We start from the raw sequence: 25,276 nt of genomic DNA, 5'->3' as shown, positions 1-25,276 counted from the left end.
GAGAACGTCTTAAACCATCCCTCTCAAATTTACCTAATGAAGGGTCTACCAATGGATCTGAAACTTTCTGATGCCGGCTGTGTGGCGACACTATCTCTCTCCCCCTCGCTGGCTGCCCGCCTTCGTCCTCGGCGATTGTCTCCTTGATTCGGAGATGAATGGTTTGGCGGTGGCTGATATCTCCCCCTCGACCAAACACTTCATCCATTAGCCTCTCATGGCTGCACCCTCTTTGGCAGTAGCCTCTCCTCTCTTGGTGGGTTCCTGCTCGTTCCTCCTTAGCCGGCCTCTTGCATTTGCTGCTCCCTCTGCTGAAGCGGCTCTTGTCTGCCTTCTCCAGACATGACATGACGGCTTCACTGTTGTAGCTTTCTCGTGATTCATACTCCGGTCATCCAACATAAATTTGGAGAGGGATTGTTCGGTCGGATACTTCTTCTCCCCCTCGGACGGACAAACCGAGGACTCCTCTGGTTTTTTTGTAGACGTAATCAGCGAGGGCTTTCGGGCCCCATCACTCCTTTCACGGTGCTGTGAGTTCGCCAGATTCGGCTCTGCGCTTTCAATTCCTTTCATTATGAGAATGCGCTTTCTGATTTCCTGCGCACAAGCATCGCAGTGCATAAGATCCCCCAACACCACAGTTATCACAGAAGGCTCCTCTTTTTTTTCCTCTACTTTGGCCTCCCCCATCTCCGGTTGCTTCTGCGGCTCCTCCGGCGGCGTCGGAGGCTTCGGAATCGGAGAAATGAGCTCGACATGGCGGTGGCTCTTCCGCTGCACTCGCTTGAAAACCTTAATCGGATCTGCTCTCTCGTCTTTCACCACCACCTTACTCGCTCTGCAATCAGTTATCACATTCTCAACTCCTTCAAATCCTTTGAGACATCTGCGGACTTTCCTCGCGCAGCCCTCACAGTGCATGAACACCTTCAAAACGATTTCCTGAGGCCTCTTTCTTCCCATCCTCCGCCGCCTTCGGAGCTTCCCCTTTCTCCTCCGCCCCCGCCTTCAGAGCTTCCCCTTTTTATCCTCAGTTGGCTTTTCCTCGCCCATTGGAGCGATACACCTCGAGTGCGTGTAAATTACACACAGAAATGGAGCAGGAGAATTGTTTGAGTTTATCAGACCTAGAGACGGGCTGAATAGGGGTTTAGGATAAAGACAGATTCAACTAATCATTTTTTTTAGAGACAGGTCAATCCATGCAAGGATCGAACCCGCTCTGATACCATGTTAAAAAGTGAAATGCGGAAAATAAAACTCAAGAACTCTTGAAGACTACATTGTTATTGATTTGAATTTTTTTGTTGATACATAGTACATCCCTATTTATAGGACTAGAGAAGTAATGTACCTAGGAACTAAACAATTGGAACTATAACACTATTAATGTTATATTCCTTGAAACTCTAAAGTGACTCTTTCCAATATTCTTGAGACTCAACACTTTCTTTTCCCAATATACTTGGGACACCTAAAGTGATCTTTCCAACATATATCAATAAACCAATTTATTTAAAATAAACATACACTTTAAAAATACTATAAAAATATTAGTACTTGATTTCTTATAATTTTAGTTTATAATAAAGATTTTTAACCTTATTATTCAAATTCAAATTATTTTTGCTTTTTAAAAACTTGGGATGTAAAAAAAATGTTATACTCCCTCCGTTTGCAAATAGGAATCCTATTTTCCATTTTAGTCCATCCGCGAATAGGAGTCCGGGTTCATAAGTACTATAAATGGTATAAAGACCCTACATTATACCATTTCATTTCACTCACATATCATTTAAAACTAATATATACAAGTGAAGCTCATATTTCCCTAACTTTCTTCCATCTATTCTTCTTAGCATTTCTTAAAACCTGTACCAGAAGGAAATAAAACTACTATTAGAATATCGATACTAGGATGAATTATTTAAATTAAAATACATGTTTATTTAAATAATGAATTTAAATATTTATTACTTTATTTTATTCAGCCCCACGATATTTAGTTTCTGGATACGCCATTAATCATAGAATTATTTTCGAATCTTGGCCTAAAAAATTTATTTGTGATTTAAGCAATGGATTTCTTAGTTTGAGACTCTACTCAAACAACACAAATTAATGTAATGCATAGTAGAAGGATAACAATTCTCAATAGTCAATACTTATGATTCGAAGAGAACCAAAGATATATAAATATTGGGCTTGCATAGTTTGGGAAGATTTGGATTTTTCAACCCATCGGCCCATATAGTTATACACTTCTAGAATTCTCTTTATTTTTAGGGCCTCTTTGGTTGATAGTGAAATTCAGGTTTTTCTTCTTCTCCCTTAGAGCTCTCCGGCGAATTCAGTAACATATCGCCCCGTCGCGCATTCTCGCTCCCGACTAACGCCGCCGTTTCTGGAGGTCATCGCTCTCAGCAAACATGGCGACCGTTATGCAGAAAATCAAGGACATCGAAGATGAGGTGATTAGAATAATCAGTGCATTAGAAGTTATATAGAACTGCCGTTGCTTTTGTTCAGCGTCGATTTTGATTGATTGGTTGTTTTAAGATGTTCGATGTCTTGAGTTTTGTTATTAATTTTATTTTTATTGGTAAAACAGTATAGTATTTGGCACTCCAAGTGCAAAATGGATTGTTTTGGGAATGGTTCGGAAAAATTGATGTAAAAGATTTCTCATTTACTTATGTTTTTAGCTGACTGGGTGATTATTAGTCTCACAAACTCATGTAGCAGTTGCAGTGGATAATGTTTGATTTTTTTATATTTTGAGTGAACGATGTTTTATTAGTGTTGGTTCGCAAGTAATACTGAGTGGTTTAGGAGTGTTAATTGTTTTTATGTGACCTGTTGCAGATGGCAAGAACTCAGAAGAACAAAGCCACTGCTCATCATCTTGGCCTGTTGAAGGTAAGCTCTATCATATTTGTTTGTTTTCTATCTCTCTCTCTCGGCATTTTGTGACTTTGGTGTCTGTTTAGTTTGGAACTTGCTAATTACCTTCTATGAATGTTTGGTCTGTTTTCAGGCAAAGCTAGCGAAGCTTCGAAGAGAAATTCTCACACCAACCTCAAAGGGAGGTGGTGGCGCTGGAGAAGGTTTTGATGTTACAAAAAGTGGTGATTCAAGAGTTGGTCTTGTGGGGTTCCCTTCAGTTGGGAAATCGACACTCTTGAACAAATTAACTGGGACCTTTTCAGAGGTTCAAATCAACACTCTGTTTAAATTAATGACGATTTTTGTATTTTAGTTGATGATGTGGATCTCTTAGCTAGTGAACCTTGACTAATGGCATTAAGGATATACTCGAAAGTAAGAATTACATCGTCCTTACTAGTATAAAGAAGTACATACACAACATACTCAGTATATTTGTCCAGTCAATAGAAATACACCTGGAAATGGATGTTGATAAAGCTCTAATGAGTTTCCTTAACCCGTTTTTAATCTGGATTCTGCAGGTTGCTTCATATGAATTTACCACTTTAACTTGCATTCCTGGTGTAATCACATATCGAGGAGCCAAAATTCAGGTATTATCATTGCCATGACTAAAATTTTTGGTTATCTTGTAAACTCAGAAACATGGACTTTTTTCTTTGTACAAATATAATAAGGGTGTGCTTGGTTTGTCAGTTTTTGTTTCATGAGAAAGTGTTTTTAGTATGATAGGGAGTTCTTTTTCTTGCTTTAGCGTTTCCAACTTAAATGTTTGGTTCATAGTTTTTTATTCTATATTATTCAAAACTTTAGTTTGGTTTCAAAGAAAACATCAACTATTGCCCACAAATTTCTTCATGTCTTCATTTTTTTCTTCTTATTTCCAACCTTGCCCCTTAGGAATTCTAATACTCTACGCCCACAATATGCTCTCTTTTGTGAAACCCATCTCTCCCACCAAGCAACAGTTGTGGAAATCTCAAGAATAGAGCAAGCTTTTCTTCTTGTTGTTTAGATTGGGAAAATTGTTCAAATGCTTAGGGCTTAGACTTTCATTTCACATGTTGTTGGCATAATTTAGCAAATATGGTAAAGAATGTTTCCCAAAAAAAAAAAATTTGTAGCCTAAACTCAATAAATTGATAATAAAATGGGAACACCTTGTCGGCGCTGTGGATTTGGAGTTGCCTCCTTCCTCCTTTCAAATCAGCTACGGTTTCGGAGGGGTAAAGAATGGCGATGGTAAATCTCTTTTGTTTCAGAAAATTCGTGAATGGAAGGGAGAGCTCTAGGCAGGCACATGAGATCTCACATGATGAAGTTTTATGCAGAGTATTTGCTACCATCTTCGTGTTCGTCGGAGAGCTTGTAGAAAACGCGAATGGAGGAAAGCTTGAAGAATTTTTTTTGCGTAAAAGGAATAAATGTGGCTATTGGGGATAAAAAGGAGGGTTAATTTAGTAAATGCTTATGATTTAATTGTTTTAAGAAAGTGATGAGATAGGTATCAGAGGTTTTTGGGAAGAATTGCTAACTGACGAAAATTGCATTTTTAAGGCGGGCCTTAGTCCATTACTCAGGCCGTTCAGAAACGGTATATTTCAAACCGAACATTAGAAAATGTCAGAAATCATCCACTAACTGTCCCTAAATGCCAAACCAAACACACCCTAACAACATTGCTTGGCCTTTCAGCATGCTGTTACTTTCATGAGGATTACGACCTAATAAATTTTTTTGCATGTATTTCACAATCGTATATTCTACACTTTGCAGAGGAACTTAACTACTGACCCTTGGGATTAAGTTCTCATATTTGCTAGTATTATCTTTTTTGCATTTGGTAACATCATTTACTATAGTGAAGACAATTTACCTGGTTAATAAACACTACTTCCTCTTCCAGAATAGACAAAAAGTTATTTAACATTGAGCTGCTATATCTAACAACAAACAAACTGGTGCCTGCGTCTAAAGATCAAATTTTGGTTGTGTGTGTGTGTTGTTCAAATTAAATTGAAATTATGGAAGTTAATATCTAGTTTGATTGTCATACAAAAAGAATAATATGGCAGTATCCACTTGTCCTCCGCCTTTAATTATGATCTTTGATCGAACACAGTGCTGTTATCTGATGAGTAAACCACTCTTTTTATGAGAAATATCTGTAATTCTAAATTTCATGAGCAAGGTTAACTAGATGAAACTTTTGTGCTCTAATTACCCCTGCTTTTGCTGCTGCATAACTGCTTTTGAATGTCTCAAAAAAGCTATCTGTGTTTGAATCTTCTAATAGTCTAACCTGTTGTTTTCATGTCTCTGACAGCTCCTAGATCTTCCTGGTATTATTGAGGGTGCCAAAGATGGAAAGGGTAGAGGAAGGCAGGTAATATTCAACTCATCTTTTGAGAAGTTGATTTTCGGTGTTTATTATCTCTCTTTGTGGTTTCATGCAATTCCTTGAAGTTGGGCATCTGATATGCTGATAAAAAAAATGCATCTTATCTTTCCACCCTCCTATTCCTTTTTTTAACTTGGAGTTCCCTGCGTTAACTATGTAAGCTAAGTTACTGAACTTTCCTCCTACTAAACTGGGATATTCTTCATGCTGCTAGAGAAGTAAAAAGGCCACCGAGTGATGATGTGAATCTGAAGTAAATACAGCTCAAGAAACTAACACAACACAACATCTTGGTGTTTCATTATTTGTGTGTGTTCCCTATTGCTAATTGTTATCTTATGTAGGCCATTCAGATATTATGTTATTTATGGAAAGCCTATTCCTTCCAATCTACTATAGAGTTTGGACAGTTAAATGTTCCTATTTTATTCTTTTCTGCAACACTTTGCTGGCCAAGATGATGTATTCATGGACATGGTCTTCATTCTTATTCTTTAATTAATGTTCGAATCTGGTCTCTTCAATCAGGTTATCAGTACTGCCCGGACATGTAACTGCATCCTCATTGTCTTGGATGCAATAAAACCAATTACTCATAAACGCCTAATAGAGAAGGAGCTTGAGGGATTTGGCATAAGGTAACATGTGAATTATTGACCTACTTCATTTTTCACAGAGTTGTCATTATCACCATATAACTTGCTACATCATACTGTATGAAGCTATTTATTGTGTACAAGTCACAATGCATGTGTGACATATATCGTGCTATCTTGTTCAGGATGTAGAATAATGTTACAGTAACTCAATGAGTGCATAACTTGTTTTCAATTGTTGATAGAGCATAAAGTGCGAGGTCATAGATGCATGTCTGTGAATACTTTTATATTCTTTGCCCTCCCTTGAAAATTACACACTTCTGTTTCCTGTTATATGCTAACAGACTAAACAAGGAGCCACCAAATCTCTCTTTCCGGAGGAAAGATAAGGGTGGGATCAATCTTACATCCACAGTTACTAACACAAACCTTGACCTCGACACTGTGAAGGCAATTTGTGGAGAATATCGGATACACAATGCTGATATCAGTCTCCGATATGATGCAACAGCAGATGATCTCATAGATGTCATTGAGGGAAGTAGGGTATACATGCCTTGCATCTATGTTGTGAACAAAATTGATCAGATTACACTTGAAGAGCTGGAGATTTTGGACAAACTTCCACATTATTGCCCAATCAGGTACTACTAATCGTCAAATTTTGTCAGTGGTATACTTATTCATTTCATCCTGGGTTCCATCTTAGATTAAGTTTAATGATAATCTGATAAGTCCTAAATGCTTTTGAGTAGATCCAGGTCACACTTCATGTTGTGAAAAATCTGCTAACCATCATACTTTTATTCATGTGGTGCGCAAATGAATTGCTACAGTGCTCATTTGGAATGGAACCTTGATGGTCTTTTAGAAAAAGTATGGGAGTATCTCAATTTAACTCGCATATACACAAAGCCCAAGGGGATGAATCCCGATTATGATGATCCTGTCATATTGTCATCAAAGAAAAGGACAGTTGAGGACTTCTGTACTAGAATCCACAAGGACATGCTGAAGCAATATAAATAGTAAGTTTCCAACTCTCAGCTACCTGGATGCTTTAGAGTTCGTTGTTTAGTTCTTCTATTGAAGGGATTTGGCTTTTCAATCATAAATAAATACTCACCGAGTTTGTTTACTAAATTGCAGTGCATTGGTTTGGGGTTCAAGCGCAAAACACAAGCCACAGAGGGTGGGGAAGGTAAGTTCTATGAACATTTAAATGGTTGACACTAATTCATCAGTACAGTTTGTCAATAACTTCACCAGATGATTGATATATGACCACTTTATCTTCCAGGAGCATGAACTGGAAGATGAGGATGTTGTGCAAATCATCAAAAAGGTTTAATCTCCGAACTTCATCAAATCAAGTTACTACCTGTTCCCTTAGTTGCATAGCAAGTAGAACCGGGTGATAGATGGTATGATCTGTAATCTTATTTGTGCCTGACAACAGACTTTGGGTGTGCTCCGAGATATAACCAGACAAATTTTGCTATTACTGTCTGAAAACATTGCTAGTTTGAGTGTATTTCAGATTTCCTTTGGACTTGCATTTTAGAGATCTATATTATGGGAGGAGATCCTTGCTGTCCCACTTAAAACAGCAAATCATGCTGAACGCATACAATATTAAATGAAACGACAAGATTAGTTCTTCTACTTTCCTTTTATATATAGCTGTGATTTTTAACTTATAAATAGTAATACTAAAATATTCTGTAAAAAGAAATTAGATTTATGACTAGCATATTTACAATTTCTAATTAACAAATTAAAATAGTCCGAGTCTAATATTGGAAAGAGAGAGAATAGAAAGTGGATATGTCTGGTCGATGTATATTTTCCAAAATTTGGACTAGAGTGTTTTCACTGGTCAAACCAAGTTGTGAATGAATACTCAAAATATCCATTCAGGGCACCCGCAACGCGGGCCGCGGGCATTCCGCGTTTCGTTCCTTCGGAACGAAACCGTAGCGGAACGCGTTGCGGCGCTGTGTTTCGTCGCGGTTCCGTTCCCATGCCGTCCCGGGTGCCGTCGGCACGAGACGCGGCACGGTCCGTGCCGCCACGCGCTTCGGCGACGTGGCTCGCCCTGCGTCGTGCGTGACGCCCACTCGCCGGCCCGCGAGTGGGCGTCGTCACGCTGACGCAATAAATTCATTTTTTTTAAAAAAAATGAATTTTAAAAAAAATATTTTTTATTTATAAAAATTGTTTTTTATATTTAAAAACAATTTTTACAAATAAATGAATACTAGAAATTCGTATTAGCCCATATATATTTGATGGGCTTGCGAATTTATGAAACTCATTCTTGGTTGTCTCTCTTTTATAGAGACATCCTTGAATGTTTCATGTTCCACTTTCGATGTGGGACAAATTCATTCTTGGTTATCTCTATTTTATAGAGACATCCTTGAATGTTTCATGTTCCACTTTCGATGTGGGACAAATTCATTCTTGGTTATCTCTATTTTATAGAGACATCCTTGAATGTTTCATGTTCCACTTTCGATGTGGGACAAACTCATTCTTGGTTATCTCTATTTTATAGAGACATCCTTGAATGTTTTATGTTCCACTTTCGATGTGGGACAAACTCATTCTTGGTTATCTCTATTTTATAGAGACATCCTTGAATGTTTTATGTTCCACTTTCGATGTGGGACAAACTCATTCTTGGTTATCTCTATTTTATAGAGACATCCTTGAATGTTTTATGTTCCACTTTCGATGTGGGACAAACTCATTCTTGGTTATCTCTATTTTATAGAGACATCCTTGAATGTTTTATGTTCCACTTTCGATGTGGGACAAACTCATTCTTGGTTATCTCTATTTTATAGAGACATCCTTGAATGTTTTATATTCCACTTTCGATGTGGGACAAATTCATTCTTGGTTATCTCTATTTTATAGAGACATCCTTGAATGTTTCATGTTCCACTTTCGATGTGGGACAAACTCATTCTTGGTTATCTCTATTTTATAGAGACATCCTTGAATGTTTTATGTTCCACTTTCGATGTGGGACAAACTCATTCTTGGTTATCTCTATTTTATAGAGACATCCTTGAATGTTTTATGTTCCACTTTCGATGTGGGACAAACTCATTCTTGGTTATCTCTATTTTATAGAGACATCCTTGAATGTTTTATATTCCACTTTCGATGTGGGACAAACTCATTCTTGGTTATCTCTCTTTTATAGAGACATCATTGAATGTTTTATGTTCCACTTTCGATGTGGGACAAACTCATTCTTGGTTGTCTCTATAAAATTGTATTTTAAATTATGTCATTTTTTATTTTTTTAGTATTTTAATTATGTTTTTTTTTATTTTTTTGAATTTTAAGTTGTAATGTTATTTTAATTTTAATGAAGTGTGTTTATTTAAATTGAATTGAGTTGGAAATAAAAAAAAATGAAATTGAATGAATAGTAATTTAAGGAACGGTTAAGGAACGGAGGGTTGCAGGTTCCGTTCCTTAGTTAAGGAATGGAGTAAAAAAGTACAGTGGGGCCCTCAAATAGTGGTTTAAGGAACGGTATAGGAACGGTATAGGAACAGCGTTGTGGATGGCCTCATAATCATTCCCATCTTTCAAAGCGGGGACCTCAACTCACCGCCGAAAATATATATAAGAGCATCCACGGTGGGACGGATGTCCTGGCGGACATCCCGATGGACTTTCCAAAAATACCTCCTGTCACGTTATAAGGACATCCCATTACACTGCCACGTCATTAGGAGTGATTCATCCCATTACAATCGCGCTGCCTCCTGACGACCCGCAAAATAGACCTTCTTTTCTTCTGTGGGGCATCTGATCGTCTTCACAAAGACGGGCCACATAGGGTATATCCCATCCGCCAAATAATATCTCATGTTGTGCTTGTTGCCGTTGGTGACGAAACTGACGGCCAGACCAACACCCATACACTGGTCGTTGAAAAGGGGCAATGACTGGAGGACATTGATGTCGTTGTTCGACCCGGCTACTCCAAAATACGCATGCCAAATCCACAGCCGGTAGTCAGCTACCGCTTCAAGGATCATCGTGGGATTCTTGCTCTTGAAACCGGTAGTGTACACCCCTTTCCAGGCGGCGGGGCAGTTCTTCCACTCCTAATGCATACAATCTATGCTGTCCAACATTCTCGGAAATCCGTGCTGACTCCCGTGCATATCCATCAGAGCCTGACAATCTTCGGGGGTAGGTTTCCGAAGATACCTATCCCTGAATATCTCCCTAACGCCATCACAAAAATACTTCAGACAATTGCAGGCAGTCGTCTCGCCGATGTGGAGGTACTCATCGAACATGTCGGTCGCACCTCCGTATGCCAGCTGCCTGATTGCGACAGTGCACTTCTGTATGGGCGTGTGGCCTGGTTTACCAACCGCATCCTCCTTCATCCTGAAATACTCGTATCGACGCTCTAAAGCGCCAACAATACGCAGAAATACGGGCGATGTATCCTAAAACGTCGTCGGAACATGTTCTCCCCAAACTGCGGCTCCGGAGCGAAGTAGTCCTCATACAACCGACGGTGTGCAGCGATGTGGTCCCGGGGTACTATAGTTCAACGATGGATGGGTCGAGGTACCGCCGGCTGCTACTGCTGCAAGGACGCTTGTATCGCGCGATTTATCTCCCTGGACGTAACGACCCGCAACTGTTCTCTAATTCACCGACGTACGTCATTAGAAATTGCACGACTACCACCCGCACCACTACCACTAACCATTCTAGATATATAAAAGAAACGTAGAAAGAGACGGATGTTTATCTCCGAAATTATCGCAAAAAGCAACGGCCACTGCGCCCCGAAGCAGAACCCGATTATCACCGACGCGAAGTAGAGCCCGTTCGGAACGTCGAAAGCGATCAACAAATGGCCGATGCATGAAACCGCGAGGGTTAGGGTTAGCATCATCGGGCGCGGGAATTTGTACTTTTTCAGAAAATGCTCCGACCCGAACCCGACAACGACCCGACCTAGATAATTCCATATGCTCACCAGCGACACGAATGTGCTAATACTCTTCTTCGGATAGCCCAACGAAGCTCCGATTTGGCTGAGGTCGTCGCGAAGAACAGAATGAGCACGTCCAGGCTGAAGAGCGCTTGGAGGATCGTGTAGTCGTCTCCGCTGAAAGAAAGCTGTGGAAGCCATGAACACACACACACTAGAGATATATTTCGAGAGAGCTCTCAAATCGGCAATTTTCATTACTTCGAATGTAACCAGATGCGATACATATACACTCCATTCAAATGATCTAAAACATTGTACTAATCTACTTTAACAAACTCTGAATATTGTACTAATCTACTTTAACAAACTCTGCAAGGCATGTTTCCTCTTTAAACCGTGCAACACCACGTCGCGCAAGTACACATGTGGTCCTCCATCTTAGCTGGCTTGTCCGTGGTTTCAACGCGTGCGAGGTTGATCATTGGCTCCTTTTGTGCCTCACACTCCTTACTCTTCTTTGTCTCATTCTCAGCTTCAGTTCTCGTGGAGTTCGTGGTTGTTCTGGCTTGCATACAATGCATTGCAGCTTGATCAGCTTGACGGTCCAGTGACTTGAGACAATATATTGCAGCTTGATCAGCTTGGCGGTCCAGTGACTTGAGATCACAGATCGCGGCTTGTTGATCAACTCAGCAGGTGGCGGCTTGATCAATTTGGTTAGCAGCGGCTTGATCAAGCTGCGGCATGCAATGTGAGCGTCGGCATGCTGCGGCTTGATCAAGTTGATTAGCAGTAGCTTGATCCAGCCTAGGCGCCTGATCATCTCTTCTAACACACCCCCTCAACCCGAGCGAGGCTAACGACACTACACCCAACCTTTCTCTTAGCTTCACGAAAGGTCGATGACTCAATGGCTTAGTGAAAATGTCTGCTACCTGATCGGCCGTAGGAACATGTCTCAACTCAATTTCCTTACCCAGTACTTTGTCTCTAACAAAATGTATGTCCAGCTCAATGTGTTTGGTCCTTGCATGAAGCACTGAGTTCGATGCTAAGGCTATAGCACTCATGTTATCTACCCAAATCACTGGACTTCCCTTCTTCTTTATCTTCAACTCACCAAGCATTGAAGATAGTCATCTCACCTCTGCAGCAGCTTGAGTTAGACTTTTGTATTCAGTCTCTGTGCTAGATCTAGCTACCACAGTTTGCTTCTTCACACACCACGACACAAGATTTCTTCCATGATAGGCACAGACACCAGTAGTAGACCTCCTATCATCCAAGTCTGATGCCCAGTCTGAGTCTGAAAAAGCAGAAATGTCACTAGTTGATTTCCTAATCTGAATTCCATGATCCAAAGTTCCTGAGAGATATCTCAAGATCCTTTTAACTGCTCTCCAATGTGTCTCCAATGGTTTTGCCATATACTGATTCACTTTGTTCACAGCAAAGTTGATGCCCGGCCTAGTGATTGCGGCATATTGCAAGGCTCCAACTATGCTCCTGTAAAATTTTAGATCAGATATGGGTTCCCCAGAATGCTTGCTCAACTCTGGTGGTGGAGGCGTGCGAGGTGGCGATGGCGGCGGAGGGGGTAGCGATGGGAGAGGGCAGGGACGTGGTGGAGGTGGTGGAGGATGCGTCGATGGTGTGAGGCAAACCCCTCACTAGTTAGTGGATAATTTGGGGTTAATGAGATTGAATTATATGAGCTGTGATAGGGATCTCACGTTGCCTTATTCATCACCAAATATCTTCAGCCATATCTCCTCAACAATACATGGCATATCTTTTTTGATTTAGCATAACTCTTATTTTTGTTAGTTATCTTTAGTTATTTTCCATATCTTTTGTAATCTTTTATTTTAATTATCTTGCTTGATTAGCAAGATAGGTTTAGGGTTTAGAATTCTATAAATTATAGAATTCTCTAGTATTTTGATTCATTGAGAAATAAAGTATAAATTTATTCTCATTCCCGGTTCTGGCGGAAATCGCCCCCTAGTACCTCAACTAGGGTTTATCTTGTTCTTCGTTTCGCTACAAATCGTTGGTGCTCTAGTTTGATAGATCTAGGGTCTATCAAGCTCTCACCGGCATTTATCTGTATAACCCGTCTTCCCAAAGGCCATTTCATATCCCCATCACCTTCTCCAAATTGCGAGTGTTAAAAATGTTTCTTCTCCCTCTGCTCTTTCTCATTTCCGCCGCTGTCGCCGGAGACGTCTTGGACCCCAGGTGTGGGGCCTACGTCTCTCCATCTCCACCTCCCCCTCCCCCGTCTCTATCTCCTCCTCCGCCGCCGCCGTCACCACCGCCTCCTCCGCTGGCCCCGGTCCCTGGCCAATTTGATTGCCCGCCACCTCCTCAGTCCCCTACTCCACCGTCACCGTCCCCTCCATCGCTGCCGCCTCCAGTTCCAGACGGATCCAACTTAAATACTTCAAATTTCTATTTATTTTAACACTATGCGAATTTCTAATTATTTCAATACAATGCGAATTTCTAATTATTACTCATTCCGTCCCCGATTAATTGTCACTCTTTGATCGGGCACGGATTTTAAGAAATATAAAGAAAAGTTGGTTGAAAAAGTTAGTGGAACGTGTGACTCACTTTTTTATATTGATTTTATAATAAAATGTGAGTGGAGTGAGTTAGTGGAATGTGAGACCTACTTACCATTTATGATAAACATGAAGTGTGACAATTATTGAGGGACGGACCGAAATAGAAAAGAGTGACAATTAATCGGGGGACGGAGGAAGTATAACACTGTGCAGATTTCTAGTTATTTTAATACATTGCGAATTTCTAATTATTTTAACCCGGCATTATAGGAGCCATTTCATATCCCCATCACCTTCTCCAAATTGCAAGGGTTAAAAATGTTTCTTCTCGCTCTTCTCTTTCTCATTTCCGCCGCCGCCATAGACGTCTTGGACCCCAGTGTGGGGCCTGCGTCTCTCCATCTCCACCTCCACCGTCTCCATCTCCTCCTCCACCGAATGGCCCATACTCGGCCCGAAACCCGAACGGATTAATCTGACTGACATAATATGAAATAGTACTTATTGTGGGTGTTCGGTTGGCAAGATTAAATCTCATGATTAAATATATATCATGTTTGGTTCATAAGATTGAACTCTTCAACTTAATCCTAGATGGATAGTCTCATGATAATTAGTCATAGCCTCCCCCTCCAACTAAAATAATCCCATAACTTAATCCTAGATGGATAGTCTCATGATATTAGTCATGGCAACCGAACGCCACCATTATGTACTCCACTTATTTTAAATAATTATAATACAAAAAATGGGCTTTAGCGAACAATAATCTTGTCAGGAATTAGAGAAAATGGCTCGGTACGTAATGTAGTTTTATAACCCGTCAATTGTGTAATCGCTTTATAAATTTGGTAATCAACATGTAATTTGTATAATCGGAAGTGTGATTTCGGTTTCACGTCAATATTTCAATCGGAAGAAATTTTTTTTTGCACTAGCAATGCCAGTGTACAAATCATAATAGAATAATGTTATCAAACACAAGAAAAAAAACTGCACCTACTCTCATCTCAAACTTCCACCAGTTGTGCCCGTTGCCCGTTGCGCCCGCTGTCTAGCTTGTTTGCCGTGCAGACTGCATGAAACCGTTCACTTGAAAGCACCAACTATGAACAAACAAACTAAAACATACTAGCCACTATGCCCCAATGTTACATCTACTTTTCATTTCAAAACCAGAAAAATCTAATCATAATTTTGAAGAATTCTACAAGCAAAGGATTCTTAAATGATTCTTAGATATTAAAACAATTGATGATATTATAGTTGAAAAGTAAAGTTAACAAACTTACTAGCAATTCATGGTCTCCCATGATCTCATCTATTAACTCTGCTAAAGGTTTGTTGGCGCTATATGGGACGAGGGCTGCAAACACAGGAGGTTCCAAACCTGAACAGGAATACACAAAAATCAGAAAAAGTAAGAAACATTACAAAGAACGAAAGAATTTTGATGCTCGCAGTTCAGGAAAACAGTTCTGTGGCCTCGTGTTACCATTGCCAATCTGGTCAAATCAGATGTTTTGTATAATTACAGAGTTTCGTGTAAGTTGTAGTAACTGATTACCACTTTCGGGGAAGGCATCTATGAACATCATCATCTCCTCCCCTGTAAGACCAGATAGGAAGCAAATTCGCGGAACTGATGTTGCAATCTGCATCATTTTGTTCAACATTAATCTCAAAAAAGTACATTAATCAGCAACCTTTATACATGAAACTCTACACTATAGTATTTAACTTTGTCAGGGATGTTTAACTTCGAGAACTGGATATAATGTCGCATGATCTCGTAGCCTTCAAAGATCGATTTATTTAGACAGAAGCCGGCAAAAGAAGTTTCTCCAGCAATAGCAGACATAAAAAGGCAGAAACTAGCTCAAAGTGAAACTACTAAAACTCGGGCAGTGTTTTCTATCTTAGATGTGGAAAATCAACATGGTAATATTCGACTGTACTTAAATGCAAACAGAAGAACATGCTGCAGTTATTGCAATCTCATATAGATGATAGAAGAAGGCACCAGTTTTCAGAAACCTGACCTTCAATGTTTCCAGATTCGATTGTTTGGTGTTCACTGCTTCCCAGAGCGAATGACTAATCATGTCTTCAGTGCAGAAAATCACCTGCATAGACATTTAAGAAACCCAATTTCATTTGCTTGTTCACGAGCTTGTCTACTTGAAGGACTCAAAAGAGAATATGTTGCTAATCAAATGAGTACAAATTCTGTATACCTCGAGAAATTCGCCATCCAGCTCCTTCAGAAATTGTTGTATCTGTTGTCATAACACAGTAAGAATCCCAACTAAAGAATGATAGGATGACCGAACATAAAACTACTGAGTACTGCAAACTATATAAAGGATTAGTCAAGACCTTTGCTGCTTCTTCAACTTCAAAACCTAGCAACAACAAAGCCTGAAAGAAATGCAAAACATTAGAAACTTCAACTTTTGAGAATCATGCCAGAGATAGTAGTTTGAAGTTAAGTTAACTTAGTATGAAAAGGCAAACAAGGCTATGTTTGAAGTTCAGATTGATAGAGTAGTAAACAAGAGCAAATAAATCTATTAGAGCTAAATCATCTAGTCCTTTCTCTCCACCTAAACAAGATCATGAAAAAGCAATGGTAGATAACAAATGACATAAAACTAACCAGAACTTACAGGGGGGCCATAATTTGAATCCTCTGAAGCTAAAGGGACAAACTTGGAATCCTCATCAGTCAATTCTGGGGGTAAATCTGCAAATTAGGTCAAGACATTTTTCAGTTAAGCATCTGAAACTAAAATTGCCATCAACCTTCATTTTGACATTGGATGCCTAATCAAAACTTCACAATGTATAGCATTCAGTTTTTTAATCCATTCAAGATGCTGCGGTAAGATAATCACACGTAAGGGGGAAAAGGGACTTTGTGAAGTGATGAATATCAATAGTAATTTCCCCAAGAAAAAGCAATCACAAAAATTCAATTACTCAATATCCTAACCAAGACAAAAAAAGTTCAATTCTTGGAAGCCCAGCTGGAAAAATTATTCAAGAACAAGTAAAAATGCATGCAAGTAAATAGAAAGAGAGAGGGATAGACCTTCAGAAGAGGCTCTTGAAATCCTATGCTCGAGTTTAAGGCTCAAATGAGAAAAACCTCCAACTGATGGAGGAAATTTTGGAATGCATGATCTCAAATATAACTGTGTGTTTGGTTGATGAAGAGAAAGAGATGGGAATTGGCACTGAAAATTTTGTTTGGATGTGAGTGAAGAAGCCATCATGACACCACACCTCAATATTCTCTCTCACTCGCCACTCTTATCTACTCTATCCTTCATAGATATTCTTGTTCTGGAAGATTTAATTTTCTACTATGTGATAGAGAGTTGGGAGTAAATACACCTCAAACTTCAGTACCTGAATACGTTCATACAAAATTTACTCAAATAATTATATTAGGCCAACTTTTAGACCAAAATTGTAAACTATGTATATTTATCACCGACCAAAACTTTCCACGCCATAAACAAATGAGAAGAGGGAAACAATATCATTTTGCTCTTTCAATAGAGTGACAAAGAAGTCCAATATTAGCAATTACAAACTGCTATTGCCACACCAACTCCATCCAACCATTGGGAAACTAAGAAAGATGTTACTTGCAATTAAAAATAGGATATTTCTTTGAGATTATAACTCCACATAATTTCTAAAATTATTTGAATCACATCACCATTAATAAGATCATTCCCATTTCTTAGTGGAGTAGAAACCAAGCATTATAGAAGGGGCAAAACGGTCTTTTGAAGTGGATTTGTTCTGGCAATAGCAATCAGAGCTGTAGACAACGCAACATCTGGTGCACCCCTTCCCAAAAAGAAAACTCATCTCAAACAGAAGGGACAAAAAAAACACACACATACTACCTATTAAGTTTACCATATATAAATTCAGTACATGGTATACATGTAAATGGAGAGCAAAGAAAGAGCTAATTCAGCTTTGTAAATTATTTGTAAGCATTTGAAATTCTTCTCTTTAATGTCTGATTTATAGTATTGTTTTTTTTTCCAATATTATCTGCTGTTGTATGTCCGTTTCTACATGTTGATCCGTTCTTTGATTGCCAATCAACTCAAAATTGCATTTTTAGAAGTGGGTTCTCTCTGAATGTCAATAGGGTTTTTAATTCTTCGAGCCACACTTGTTCTATTTGGTGAGAAATTTCGTGGTTGCCCTAAACAAAATTGCGTTCATTTTCTACTTTCCTGTGTTTTTAGCATATCTTTCATATCCTGCATTAGCTTATTGTTCAAGAATTTGAGAGCTTTGAGTTTGAGTTTAGAATCAAAACGTTCTGCAAAATCGAACTTTGACTGTGTCTGATGCAGATTCTCATTCTAAATGACTGTTGAAGCTAACTCAGGGCCTTTTTCTGACTTCGATTTGCAGGTTGTATTGTGTTTTAGATTGGATGTACTCTGCAAACTAAGCTCATCCGTAGATGCGTGATCTATGTTCAAGTAAGATGTGACACAATTTTATTTTTCTTGATCAAAGTGTTGATTTTTATCTTAAGCAACGGCCTTGGTAATGAGATGTTAAAAAAAGCAGAATTAGATACTGCTCTTTATCAATCAGCCTGGAATCGTCATGAAACTAGAAATATAGAACTGTAGTTAACATGTACTACCTGGTTATGTAATTATGCTATGTGAGCCAGCTTGAAACAGTATAGTAGATTTCTTCCCCTTTCCGATTTTGACTTATTGATTGGCTTCTTTGCTTCTCTTGCTCCTCAATGTTTCCATAATCTTAACTTGCTTATCTTGTATGGATAAACTTTAGTTTGATTTTATAGGCGATCATTGATCCGAATGTTGAGATTACTATAGTTTTGTTAGCAATAACCGTTGACAGCCCATGCTTTCGTTAGGGAAGACCTTTTCCCTCTTTTTACTTCTCTTGTTCTGCTGCTCATCACATTAGCCATGGGCATATGGCCCCAATTAGACAAATCCTATATTGTTGAGCTAGTGGAAGGCATGTGGGGAGGGGTGGGTAGTATGCTGATCTTATGGACCTCAGATTAAGTTATGATATGCCAGAAGATTTGGGATGGATGGGCTCTGATAATGTTGATGACAGATTATATCGGAGTTCTTGATTGAATTTGATGGTTTATGACTTGAAACTTGTTTCTTTGCTTTCATTTTTCAAGTAATCATTTCCAAATGTTTTATCCAGTGATGAGGAGTCAATTGCCTTCAAGAAGATGCATGATTTTTCCGCAGTTGATGGCTTTGTGGAGATAAACGAAAATTTGACAGACATGATCAAATTTGTTGCAAATGAGCCCTCTGTGGGGCTTTACTATATCCAGCAGCATACTCAGAAGGTAACCCCCAACCTTCTCGATCTCAAGAACAAAGTCACTGAAAAATCACGCGAGACAGCGTTGCATACGGAAGATCTCGACGATTCCATGTCAATGTTGAGGTCGATGAAAGAATGTGGGGTCCCGGTCGCAGATGAAATGCTTAGAGATATAAAAAATTCCCTTTCCATCATATCGGCAAAGCAGCCAAAAAGGGGACTAATGTACAGTTCCACCACCAGTTTTCTTCCAAGAACGAGTTCCTGGTCTCCGGCCTCTTGGGGTCGTAATGCAGTTTTCCCACAGCAGGATGGTGGCAGGAGCCCCGGTTACCTGTCTAGTGCTTTTAAGTCAGTCACACAGCGAGCTCAGAGCTTCAACCGGTCTCAGACGGGCTCTGAGGAAGCGTTTGATTCTGGCAACGAGAAGCTTCCTTATGATTTTAGTCCAGCAGCCGTGAGCACATCAGGTAGTAGTCCTTCTGTAACGGTAGGAGAACCGGAGACTTTAGATTCACCGCTGTTGGATGAGGATGGCAGGGAGCTGCAAGAAGAGTCGCAGCTGAGTAAGAGTCTGTCTCATCAGCATTTTCTGGCATTGCACGAGAACTATGACGAGTTCAAGGCCAGTCGGGAAGCGAAACTGGAAGAATGGTTGGGAGGAGAAGGTCGTGAGGATCGAAAAGGAGGGAAAATTTTGGACAGATGAGCTTTAGTGCAGCAGGACTTGGTTCCATGCCCACCGCTTTTCTTCTTTGTATTGTTGGTTTTCTTATGAGATGGAATCTTTGTAAGAGAGAGAGAGAGAGAGAGAGAGAGAGAGAGAGAGCTATACATGTATTCTGCTCGCTAAATAATTATGTGAATCTCTTTATGATGTTGATGTCTAGTTATTAAATCACAAATACTAACACAATAGTAGTATGTCACAAATATAATTTGGATTCAAATGGGACTATTTAGTTTATAGGACAAAAAAGTTTTTTTGATCAAATGTACATGATCAATTTTCAACTTTAGTCCAAGTAGAATTCCTGGACAGAATTTGGGTTATTTTTTCCTTTTTAAAAAATATTATACTGATTATATCTGCCTAGTTTAAATTTATAAAATTGATGATTTTGCAATGTTGCCTATACAACATAATTTGTAGAGATTAAACCAAAAACTTTTCGATCAGTCATGTTCAGCAAGTTCCTCCAAAAATTCAAGCTCAGATTATCATAATAAACAAACCAATTAAATGTAACATAAACATTCAAAAATTAAATACAGAAGTGCAACCCAAAGGCCCTAAGAGAATCTTTATAAAAAAACATGTAGAAACTAACCATCCTATAACTAAGCTGCAGCAACGATTGGGTTGGAGAAGGAAAAACTAAAGCATTCACTACAACAATAAGTAAATTACATCTCTACATAGGACAAAATCTCAGTAGACAACCTCACATCTCAACATTGAAAGAATAAATATCATGTAGTGCAAAAGGGAACTTATAGGAACTGCTACATATCTACAGGAAGAAATGGAGTTTGTCTGTCTTTACTTCATTCAGTCACACTGCATAATTTAGGAAAATCAGTCATCAAACAAGGAACTCATTGTGCAAATGAATGCATTTATTTTCCACTGGTCAAAAGATAATACCAGATTAGAAGAATGATGTGGTTAAAAATTACCAGAGAAACGAGTGTCCTTGACACTGACTTCATCTCCTACAATTTTCCTGTGAATTGCCAAGTACTGGAGTTTGTGCTAGAAGGAGGAAGCAATTCATTCAAGATATCTTCAAAAATGTTGTCTTGATTAGATATGCAGCTAATACTATCAGCAATATCCATAGCACTGTCTTGAGTCTGAGGGCCAACGCTGTGAAGATTCGAACTAGAAGGTGCCAAGCTGCAATTACTGCTTACTGCTGTGGCCTCGATTTCAGAAGACTGACAACCAATCAACTGAGTGTTGGAAGCACTGGTATCACCTGGTAAGCCCATAAGAACATCCACATGTGGCAGAGACAGGTTGTCTGTAACACTTAAAACAGTCTCTAAGCTGCTTGAACTAGCAGGAATCAGGCTGCTGGCAAGAAAGTTCGAAGGGGTAGAACTTTGTTCGTCGGCCAGTATCAGCACATCATTTGAATCCGGGGGTGCAAGGCTGTTATCGTTGCATGACGCCATTGACCCGATTGGATGACCCAAAGAAGTTGCTATACCATTATTATGCCCATTATTTTGAGAGATAGGGCATGTACTTTCACTCGTCCAGTCAACACAGTCAAGTGAGTTTGGAGGAGGCTGGTTCTTGTTACTCAAAACTGCTCTTACTCCAGTATCTGAGCCATTACTATTGACCAATATCCTAGACTCTGCAAGACTGCCACTGCTGCCAGCTTTACTTTCGATATGTGTGCTTGGGTTGGAAAATATATTGTTGTTGTGGCGTATAATTTTAGCCTTCCTATTTGAAGGATAGTTAATACATAAGAGAACAGAATAGCAAAGTTATCAAAATTCAGAAAAACACAAGCCTTTGCTCATACCTTATCTGCCTAGGGTTGGTGGCAGCAACTCGCGGCTTTGGCATTCCTTCACAAAAGAGAAAAACAAATAGTTATCTTTAATTTTACTTGGTTCAAATAACACAAATGCAAAACAAGTTACTACGAGATCAAAGGCGTTGCTTCTTATGTCAAGACATTGAAATCATGTTTTCACAACCATATAAAACATGAGAATGTTCTAACTCAAGCATTATGGAAAAATGCAGAGTGCCGGAGCCAATATTTGAGTTACATGAGCTAAATAAGAACTTTGGTAACATCATATTCCGTTCAGCACAGTGCTTATGTTGAGAGTACAAACCAGATACAGAAGGATTGCGGTTACGGCTGCGCCTGCGGCTGCTCCTCTCAGACTTAACCGAAGCAATTATGGAATCCGCTGATGGCCCCAAACCCTTTCTTCCAATCAGCTTCACACCAACCTTCTCAAGGTAATTTATCCTAGGCTCATCACCTCCCCTTAGCTCTCTCAGCTCGAGGGCTTGTTGCTTAGGTAGCAGTGTGTAAACATGAAACTCCTGCTGCTGATTAAAATGAGAGTGAAGTTGCTCAAAAAGTAACTTGTTAGAAAATTGCTGATCCGGTTTCTTTCTGTGTCCACCAAATGTAACCCTCAAAATAGCCATTGGATCAGCATTTTTTCTACTAAATAGCAAGGCAAAACTGCCAAATTCTACATCAGGCTGCCTGAATAAATCTGCAAGAATAGAAGCACATGTGTGTGCATTTTGTGATGGAATCTTCTCAGCTTTTATTTTTGATGCTCTAACTTTAGTATATTGAGCCATATTGGCAGCTTCTCTGAACCCACTAAGCAATGCGCCATGCATGGTTGCAGGATAGCGCCGATTGGTCGCTTCGCCAGCAAAGAAAAGTCTTCCGTCCCCCACACTTTCTGCTAAAATATCATAATCATCTCCTGATGCCCCAACTGAAACATTCGAGTAAGAACCACAACTTAAGGGGTCACCTCCCCATCTTGTACAGACAGTTTGAATAGGATCTGGGACTTCAATGCCTTGTGGCTCGTATATGTCTGCATGAAAGAGGCTAGAGATTATGCTAGAGCACATCGCAAGCTTGAACTAGGATAGATTACATAACTCCTGAAGAACATGTTTTTAGCTTTTCAAATAAAATCTAACTCAAAAACCTCAATCTTTATGCTCATAGATCCACATTTCTGTTTATGATTTATAGGAGTTGGTATATTTTATTATTTGCATCTTATCAATGTTGCAGAATTTGTACAGTAAATAAGTAATCAAACACAAGGACAAACTAAAGTGGACTACATTTAGTGTATTAATAAGTTCTTTAACCCACCAAATACCTGCTCAAATTAAACTACCACATTAGAAGTAATGTGGAAGAGATATAATATCGGATGGTGACTAAGGACCTTGATCAGGTCAACGTAAATCTGCTTTGTTAAAAAGTAAACGATGGGTAACCAACATTAGTTGCAGAAGACTATTTTCAGAGACAAAACAAAGGTCATAAATCAATGCATAAAACAAAACTAATCAGAAACATATAGTAGTCCTACATCCACAACCATGTTCGAGATCTTCTAGTTAAAGTGGCACCCGTCATAAACAAGCAAGCAAGTAAAAAACAATATTATGCCCCAAAAAGGTAAAGAATTATTCATAATCATTCATCATAAGAAAGAGAAAAGCGTAACAGTTTAAACCTCTTAGAATCCGAAGCACCCTTTGCACAGAATCAGTGGGATCTGCAGTTTCAAACAGGTACGCAGCTTCTCCTGCTACTAAAGCTATCAAAAGTGGACCACCAGCAACAGTTGCATAGCTATAGAAAAGAAAGAACTCTCCTCGACGGCTAGGATGATCAGAGAGATGGCCAAATGTATCTAGATCAGTTCCCCAAAATGCATGGGGAAAGAGCAATGCAACCTTGTTTAACAAGCCAAATCCCAGTCTCCTTATCGCATCAAGCTTCCTCTGAGGCAACTCAGGAATAAACTCAATAGACCGATTTTTCAGAACCCCCAGGGGTACAGTGCAAAGAACCATATCACCCTCGTAAACTTGGCCTCCACCAACAACAACCTGCACCCCATCACTGCCATAACGGATGGCCTGGACAATTTTGTCATAATGAACAGTAACGTTCTCCAATAATGCCTGAACCAGTCTTCCATTTCCACCAGGAAGAAAGCAATGGTCCCCTCCCATATCGTATGGATCATCTTGATCCCAAAAGGCTAATGAAAGCCTAGACAGCAGACTGGCGTTTGCATATTCCAAGTTTGCGAGATGCCAGTTAAATAAGTTCATTTCCTCTTCATCTAAGGGGTCCCTGAATGTCTCCAAAGCAGCCCCAAGAGACACATCCTGCGAAACCTCCCCCATTAACTGCCTGTTTTTACTTAATTTGTCTAAAAGCTGATTGAAACCAGCCTCTACTTTCCGATCTGATACAGGATCAACAGGTGTCCCATCCACTCTATATAGAGGGCATTTATCCCTCACCTTATGAAGTGAGAACGACAACTGCCTAGCCAGAATCCCAAGTGGATTCCCCAGAGTGCCTGTAAGCACACTCCCCCCCAAATCCACAGCTGCTACCCTATTATTGCCTTCTAATTTCTTTGTATACACTCTCCCTCCAGCACGCTTCCTACCCTCTAGAACTGTAACCTTAAAACCAAAAGCCATCAACTGCCTTGCAGCAGCCAAACCCGCAAGCCCAGCCCCAACCACTATCACACTTGGTTGTTTCGGGTCAACCAGAATCCTCTCCTTTATTCCAGGCGCCACCCCAAAGTTAATATACCCATGTGTAACTAAGTAACCATAAGCCCTATCCAATAGTGCCCCGCAATGCTTTGGCACAATGTCCACAAACATTTCCTTCGTTATCCAGCTCGACACATTCTCACGCCACTTAGTAATTATATGATTCCTAATCAATATATAGTTAACCTGTTCTATTCCCCCAACCACGGAAACAACCCCGTAATCTATTTCCTCATCGGTAAGCGAATCAGCCGGGAATCCGGATGTAAGCGCAGTCAATGCCTCAGCTGTGGCATCCTTATTTATAACGATGATCTCATCAGACATGTCATCCACACTTTTCTTGGTCGGAGTCGCAGAATTTGAACTGGATCCATGTTTCTTCGACGCTAAATTGCCTCGGCTATGCAGCCGAGCCCTATTAACCTGGCCTGAACTAGAACCTTCCATAGAAGCCCCTGTAGTACTGACGCCGCTATTGAGAGACAGAGAAGACAGCCTTACATGGTTTTGGTGCGGCGTCAGGTTCCGGGGCCGGTCTCGTCTTTTGCCTTTCGGTATCGCCACAAAAAGAAAGTGATCATGGACTGAATTGGCATCTGAAGTAGGGTTTTGCACAATGTTGGGATTCAAATTGGAGTGCCGAGCTGCGGTGGGGTTAGAGCTTGAAGGAATGGGAGGAAGGGCGGAATGGAGAGAAGCATCGACGTGATTAGAGGTTGGCGAATTAGAGTTTTGGCTTGATGAATCCATGAAAAGGTTTGCAGTCATAAAATCAAAAAATCAGTTGCAGAGAAACGCCATGGGAGAGTTTGTAATTGAAAATTTAGGAAATTAGGGCGGTTTTCATTTGGAAGGGGAAATCAGTTGCAGAGAAATGCCATGGCTTGATGTAATAAAATTAACTGAAAATATCAAAATATCAGTTAGCAATGTTGTCATTGTCTTTTTATATTATTTGTCATAATAACATCAAATCTCGAAATTAAATGGTACAAAATGTTAGGGGTGTCGAAACGGGTACCCGCGGGTACCCGTACCCGGAGAACCGGGTACCCG

The 25,276-nt window shown here is 39.8% G+C and overlaps 5 protein-coding genes and 1 pseudogene across 6 annotated transcripts; 2 read left to right on the top strand and 4 right to left on the bottom strand.

Moving 5' to 3' along the window:
- Positions 1-258: 258 nt before the first annotated feature.
- On the bottom strand, positions 259-1,264 carry LOC121781137 (annotated as a pseudogene).
- A 1,043-nt stretch (positions 1,265-2,307) lies between these two features.
- On the top strand, positions 2,308-7,617 carry LOC121780573 (developmentally-regulated G-protein 3). Its single transcript, XM_042178167.1, has 10 exons — positions 2,308-2,474; positions 2,869-2,922; positions 3,041-3,214; positions 3,474-3,545; positions 5,279-5,338; positions 5,882-5,991; positions 6,297-6,596; positions 6,789-6,980; positions 7,102-7,153; positions 7,253-7,617. Exons 1-10 carry the CDS (start codon positions 2,433-2,435, stop codon positions 7,301-7,303), a joined length of 1,107 nt encoding a protein of 368 aa, XP_042034101.1. The 5' UTR covers positions 2,308-2,432; the 3' UTR covers positions 7,304-7,617.
- A 4,461-nt stretch (positions 7,618-12,078) lies between these two features.
- Positions 12,079-13,077, bottom strand: LOC121781709 (uncharacterized mitochondrial protein AtMg00810-like). The gene is made up of 2 exons (XM_042179407.1): positions 13,040-13,077; positions 12,079-12,448 (listed from the first exon to the last, which is right to left on the bottom strand). The coding sequence occupies exons 1-2, from the start codon at positions 13,075-13,077 to the stop codon at positions 12,079-12,081; spliced, it is 408 nt and encodes a 135-aa protein (XP_042035341.1).
- Positions 13,078-14,362: 1,285 nt separating this feature from the next.
- LOC121783048 lies at positions 14,363-16,929 on the bottom strand. Of its 2 annotated transcripts, XM_042181088.1 has the most exons (8): positions 16,610-16,922; positions 16,185-16,261; positions 15,895-15,936; positions 15,753-15,794; positions 15,558-15,641; positions 15,083-15,170; positions 14,808-14,905; positions 14,363-14,590 (listed from the first exon to the last, which is right to left on the bottom strand). In XM_042181088.1, exons 1-8 carry the CDS (start codon positions 16,791-16,793, stop codon positions 14,570-14,572), a joined length of 636 nt encoding a protein of 211 aa, XP_042037022.1. In that variant the 5' UTR covers positions 16,794-16,922; the 3' UTR covers positions 14,363-14,569. The 2 variants fall into 2 exon arrangements, with proteins under 2 accessions (XP_042037022.1, XP_042037021.1); XM_042181087.1 differs by having other exon boundaries at positions 14,363-14,905; positions 16,610-16,929.
- Positions 16,930-17,371: 442 nt separating this feature from the next.
- On the top strand, positions 17,372-19,771 carry LOC121783079. Its single transcript, XM_042181132.1, has 3 exons — positions 17,372-17,527; positions 17,965-18,035; positions 18,760-19,771. Exons 2-3 carry the CDS (start codon positions 18,028-18,030, stop codon positions 19,595-19,597), a joined length of 846 nt encoding a protein of 281 aa, XP_042037066.1. The 5' UTR covers positions 17,372-17,527; positions 17,965-18,027; the 3' UTR covers positions 19,598-19,771.
- A 314-nt stretch (positions 19,772-20,085) lies between these two features.
- LOC121782451 (protein FLOWERING LOCUS D-like) lies at positions 20,086-25,121 on the bottom strand. The gene is made up of 5 exons (XM_042180301.1): positions 23,149-25,121; positions 21,754-22,488; positions 21,432-21,477; positions 20,569-21,349; positions 20,086-20,449 (listed from the first exon to the last, which is right to left on the bottom strand). The coding sequence occupies exons 1-4, from the start codon at positions 24,986-24,988 to the stop codon at positions 20,605-20,607; spliced, it is 3,366 nt and encodes a 1,121-aa protein (XP_042036235.1). The 5' UTR covers positions 24,989-25,121; the 3' UTR covers positions 20,086-20,449; positions 20,569-20,604.
- Positions 25,122-25,276: the final 155 nt, after the last annotated feature.

Source organism: Salvia splendens, chromosome 20, assembly GCF_004379255.2.
Source record: "Salvia splendens isolate huo1 chromosome 20, SspV2, whole genome shotgun sequence".
Taxonomy (NCBI): domain Eukaryota; kingdom Viridiplantae; phylum Streptophyta; class Magnoliopsida; order Lamiales; family Lamiaceae; genus Salvia; species Salvia splendens.
The sequence above is the reverse complement of the archived record's forward strand: the minus strand, read 5'-3'. Positions and strand labels throughout refer to the sequence as shown.

What these genes read in the sequence shown, in the direction of transcription:
- LOC121780573 (XM_042178167.1), top strand. Translation starts at nt 2,433, where the DNA reads ATGGCGACCGTTATGCAGAAAATCAAGGACATCGAAGATGAG. An exon ending in ATCGAGGAGCCAAAATTCAG is followed by an intron (nt 3,546 to 5,278) that starts GTATTATCATTG and finishes TGTCTCTGACAG; the next exon opens with CTCCTAGATCTTCCTGGTAT. An exon ending in CTTGAGGGATTTGGCATAAG is followed by an intron (nt 5,992 to 6,296) that starts GTAACATGTGAA and finishes ATATGCTAACAG; the next exon opens with ACTAAACAAGGAGCCACCAA.
- LOC121781709 (XM_042179407.1), bottom strand. Translation starts at nt 13,077, where the DNA reads ATGGCCTTTGGGAAGACGGGTTATACAGATAAATGCCG. An exon ending in GGTTATACAGATAAATGCCG is followed by an intron (nt 12,449 to 13,039) that starts GTGAGAGCTTGA and finishes AAAATTTTACAG; the next exon opens with GAGCATAGTTGGAGCCTTGC.
- LOC121783048 (XM_042181087.1), bottom strand. Translation starts at nt 16,793, where the DNA reads ATGATGGCTTCTTCACTCACATCCAAACAAAATTTTCAGTGCCAATTC. An exon ending in TTCAAGAGCCTCTTCTGAAG is followed by an intron (nt 16,262 to 16,609) that starts GTCTATCCCTCT and finishes CCTAATTTGCAG; the next exon opens with ATTTACCCCCAGAATTGACT. An exon ending in AAGTTGAAGAAGCAGCAAAG is followed by an intron (nt 15,795 to 15,894) that starts GTCTTGACTAAT and finishes TTATGACAACAG; the next exon opens with ATACAACAATTTCTGAAGGA.
- LOC121782451 (XM_042180301.1), bottom strand. Translation starts at nt 24,988, where the DNA reads ATGACTGCAAACCTTTTCATGGATTCATCAAGCCAAAACTCTAATTCG. An exon ending in GGTGCTTCGGATTCTAAGAG is followed by an intron (nt 22,489 to 23,148) that starts GTTTAAACTGTT and finishes TCTTTCATGCAG; the next exon opens with ACATATACGAGCCACAAGGC. An exon ending in CCGCAATCCTTCTGTATCTG is followed by an intron (nt 21,478 to 21,753) that starts GTTTGTACTCTC and finishes TCTTTTGTGAAG; the next exon opens with GAATGCCAAAGCCGCGAGTT.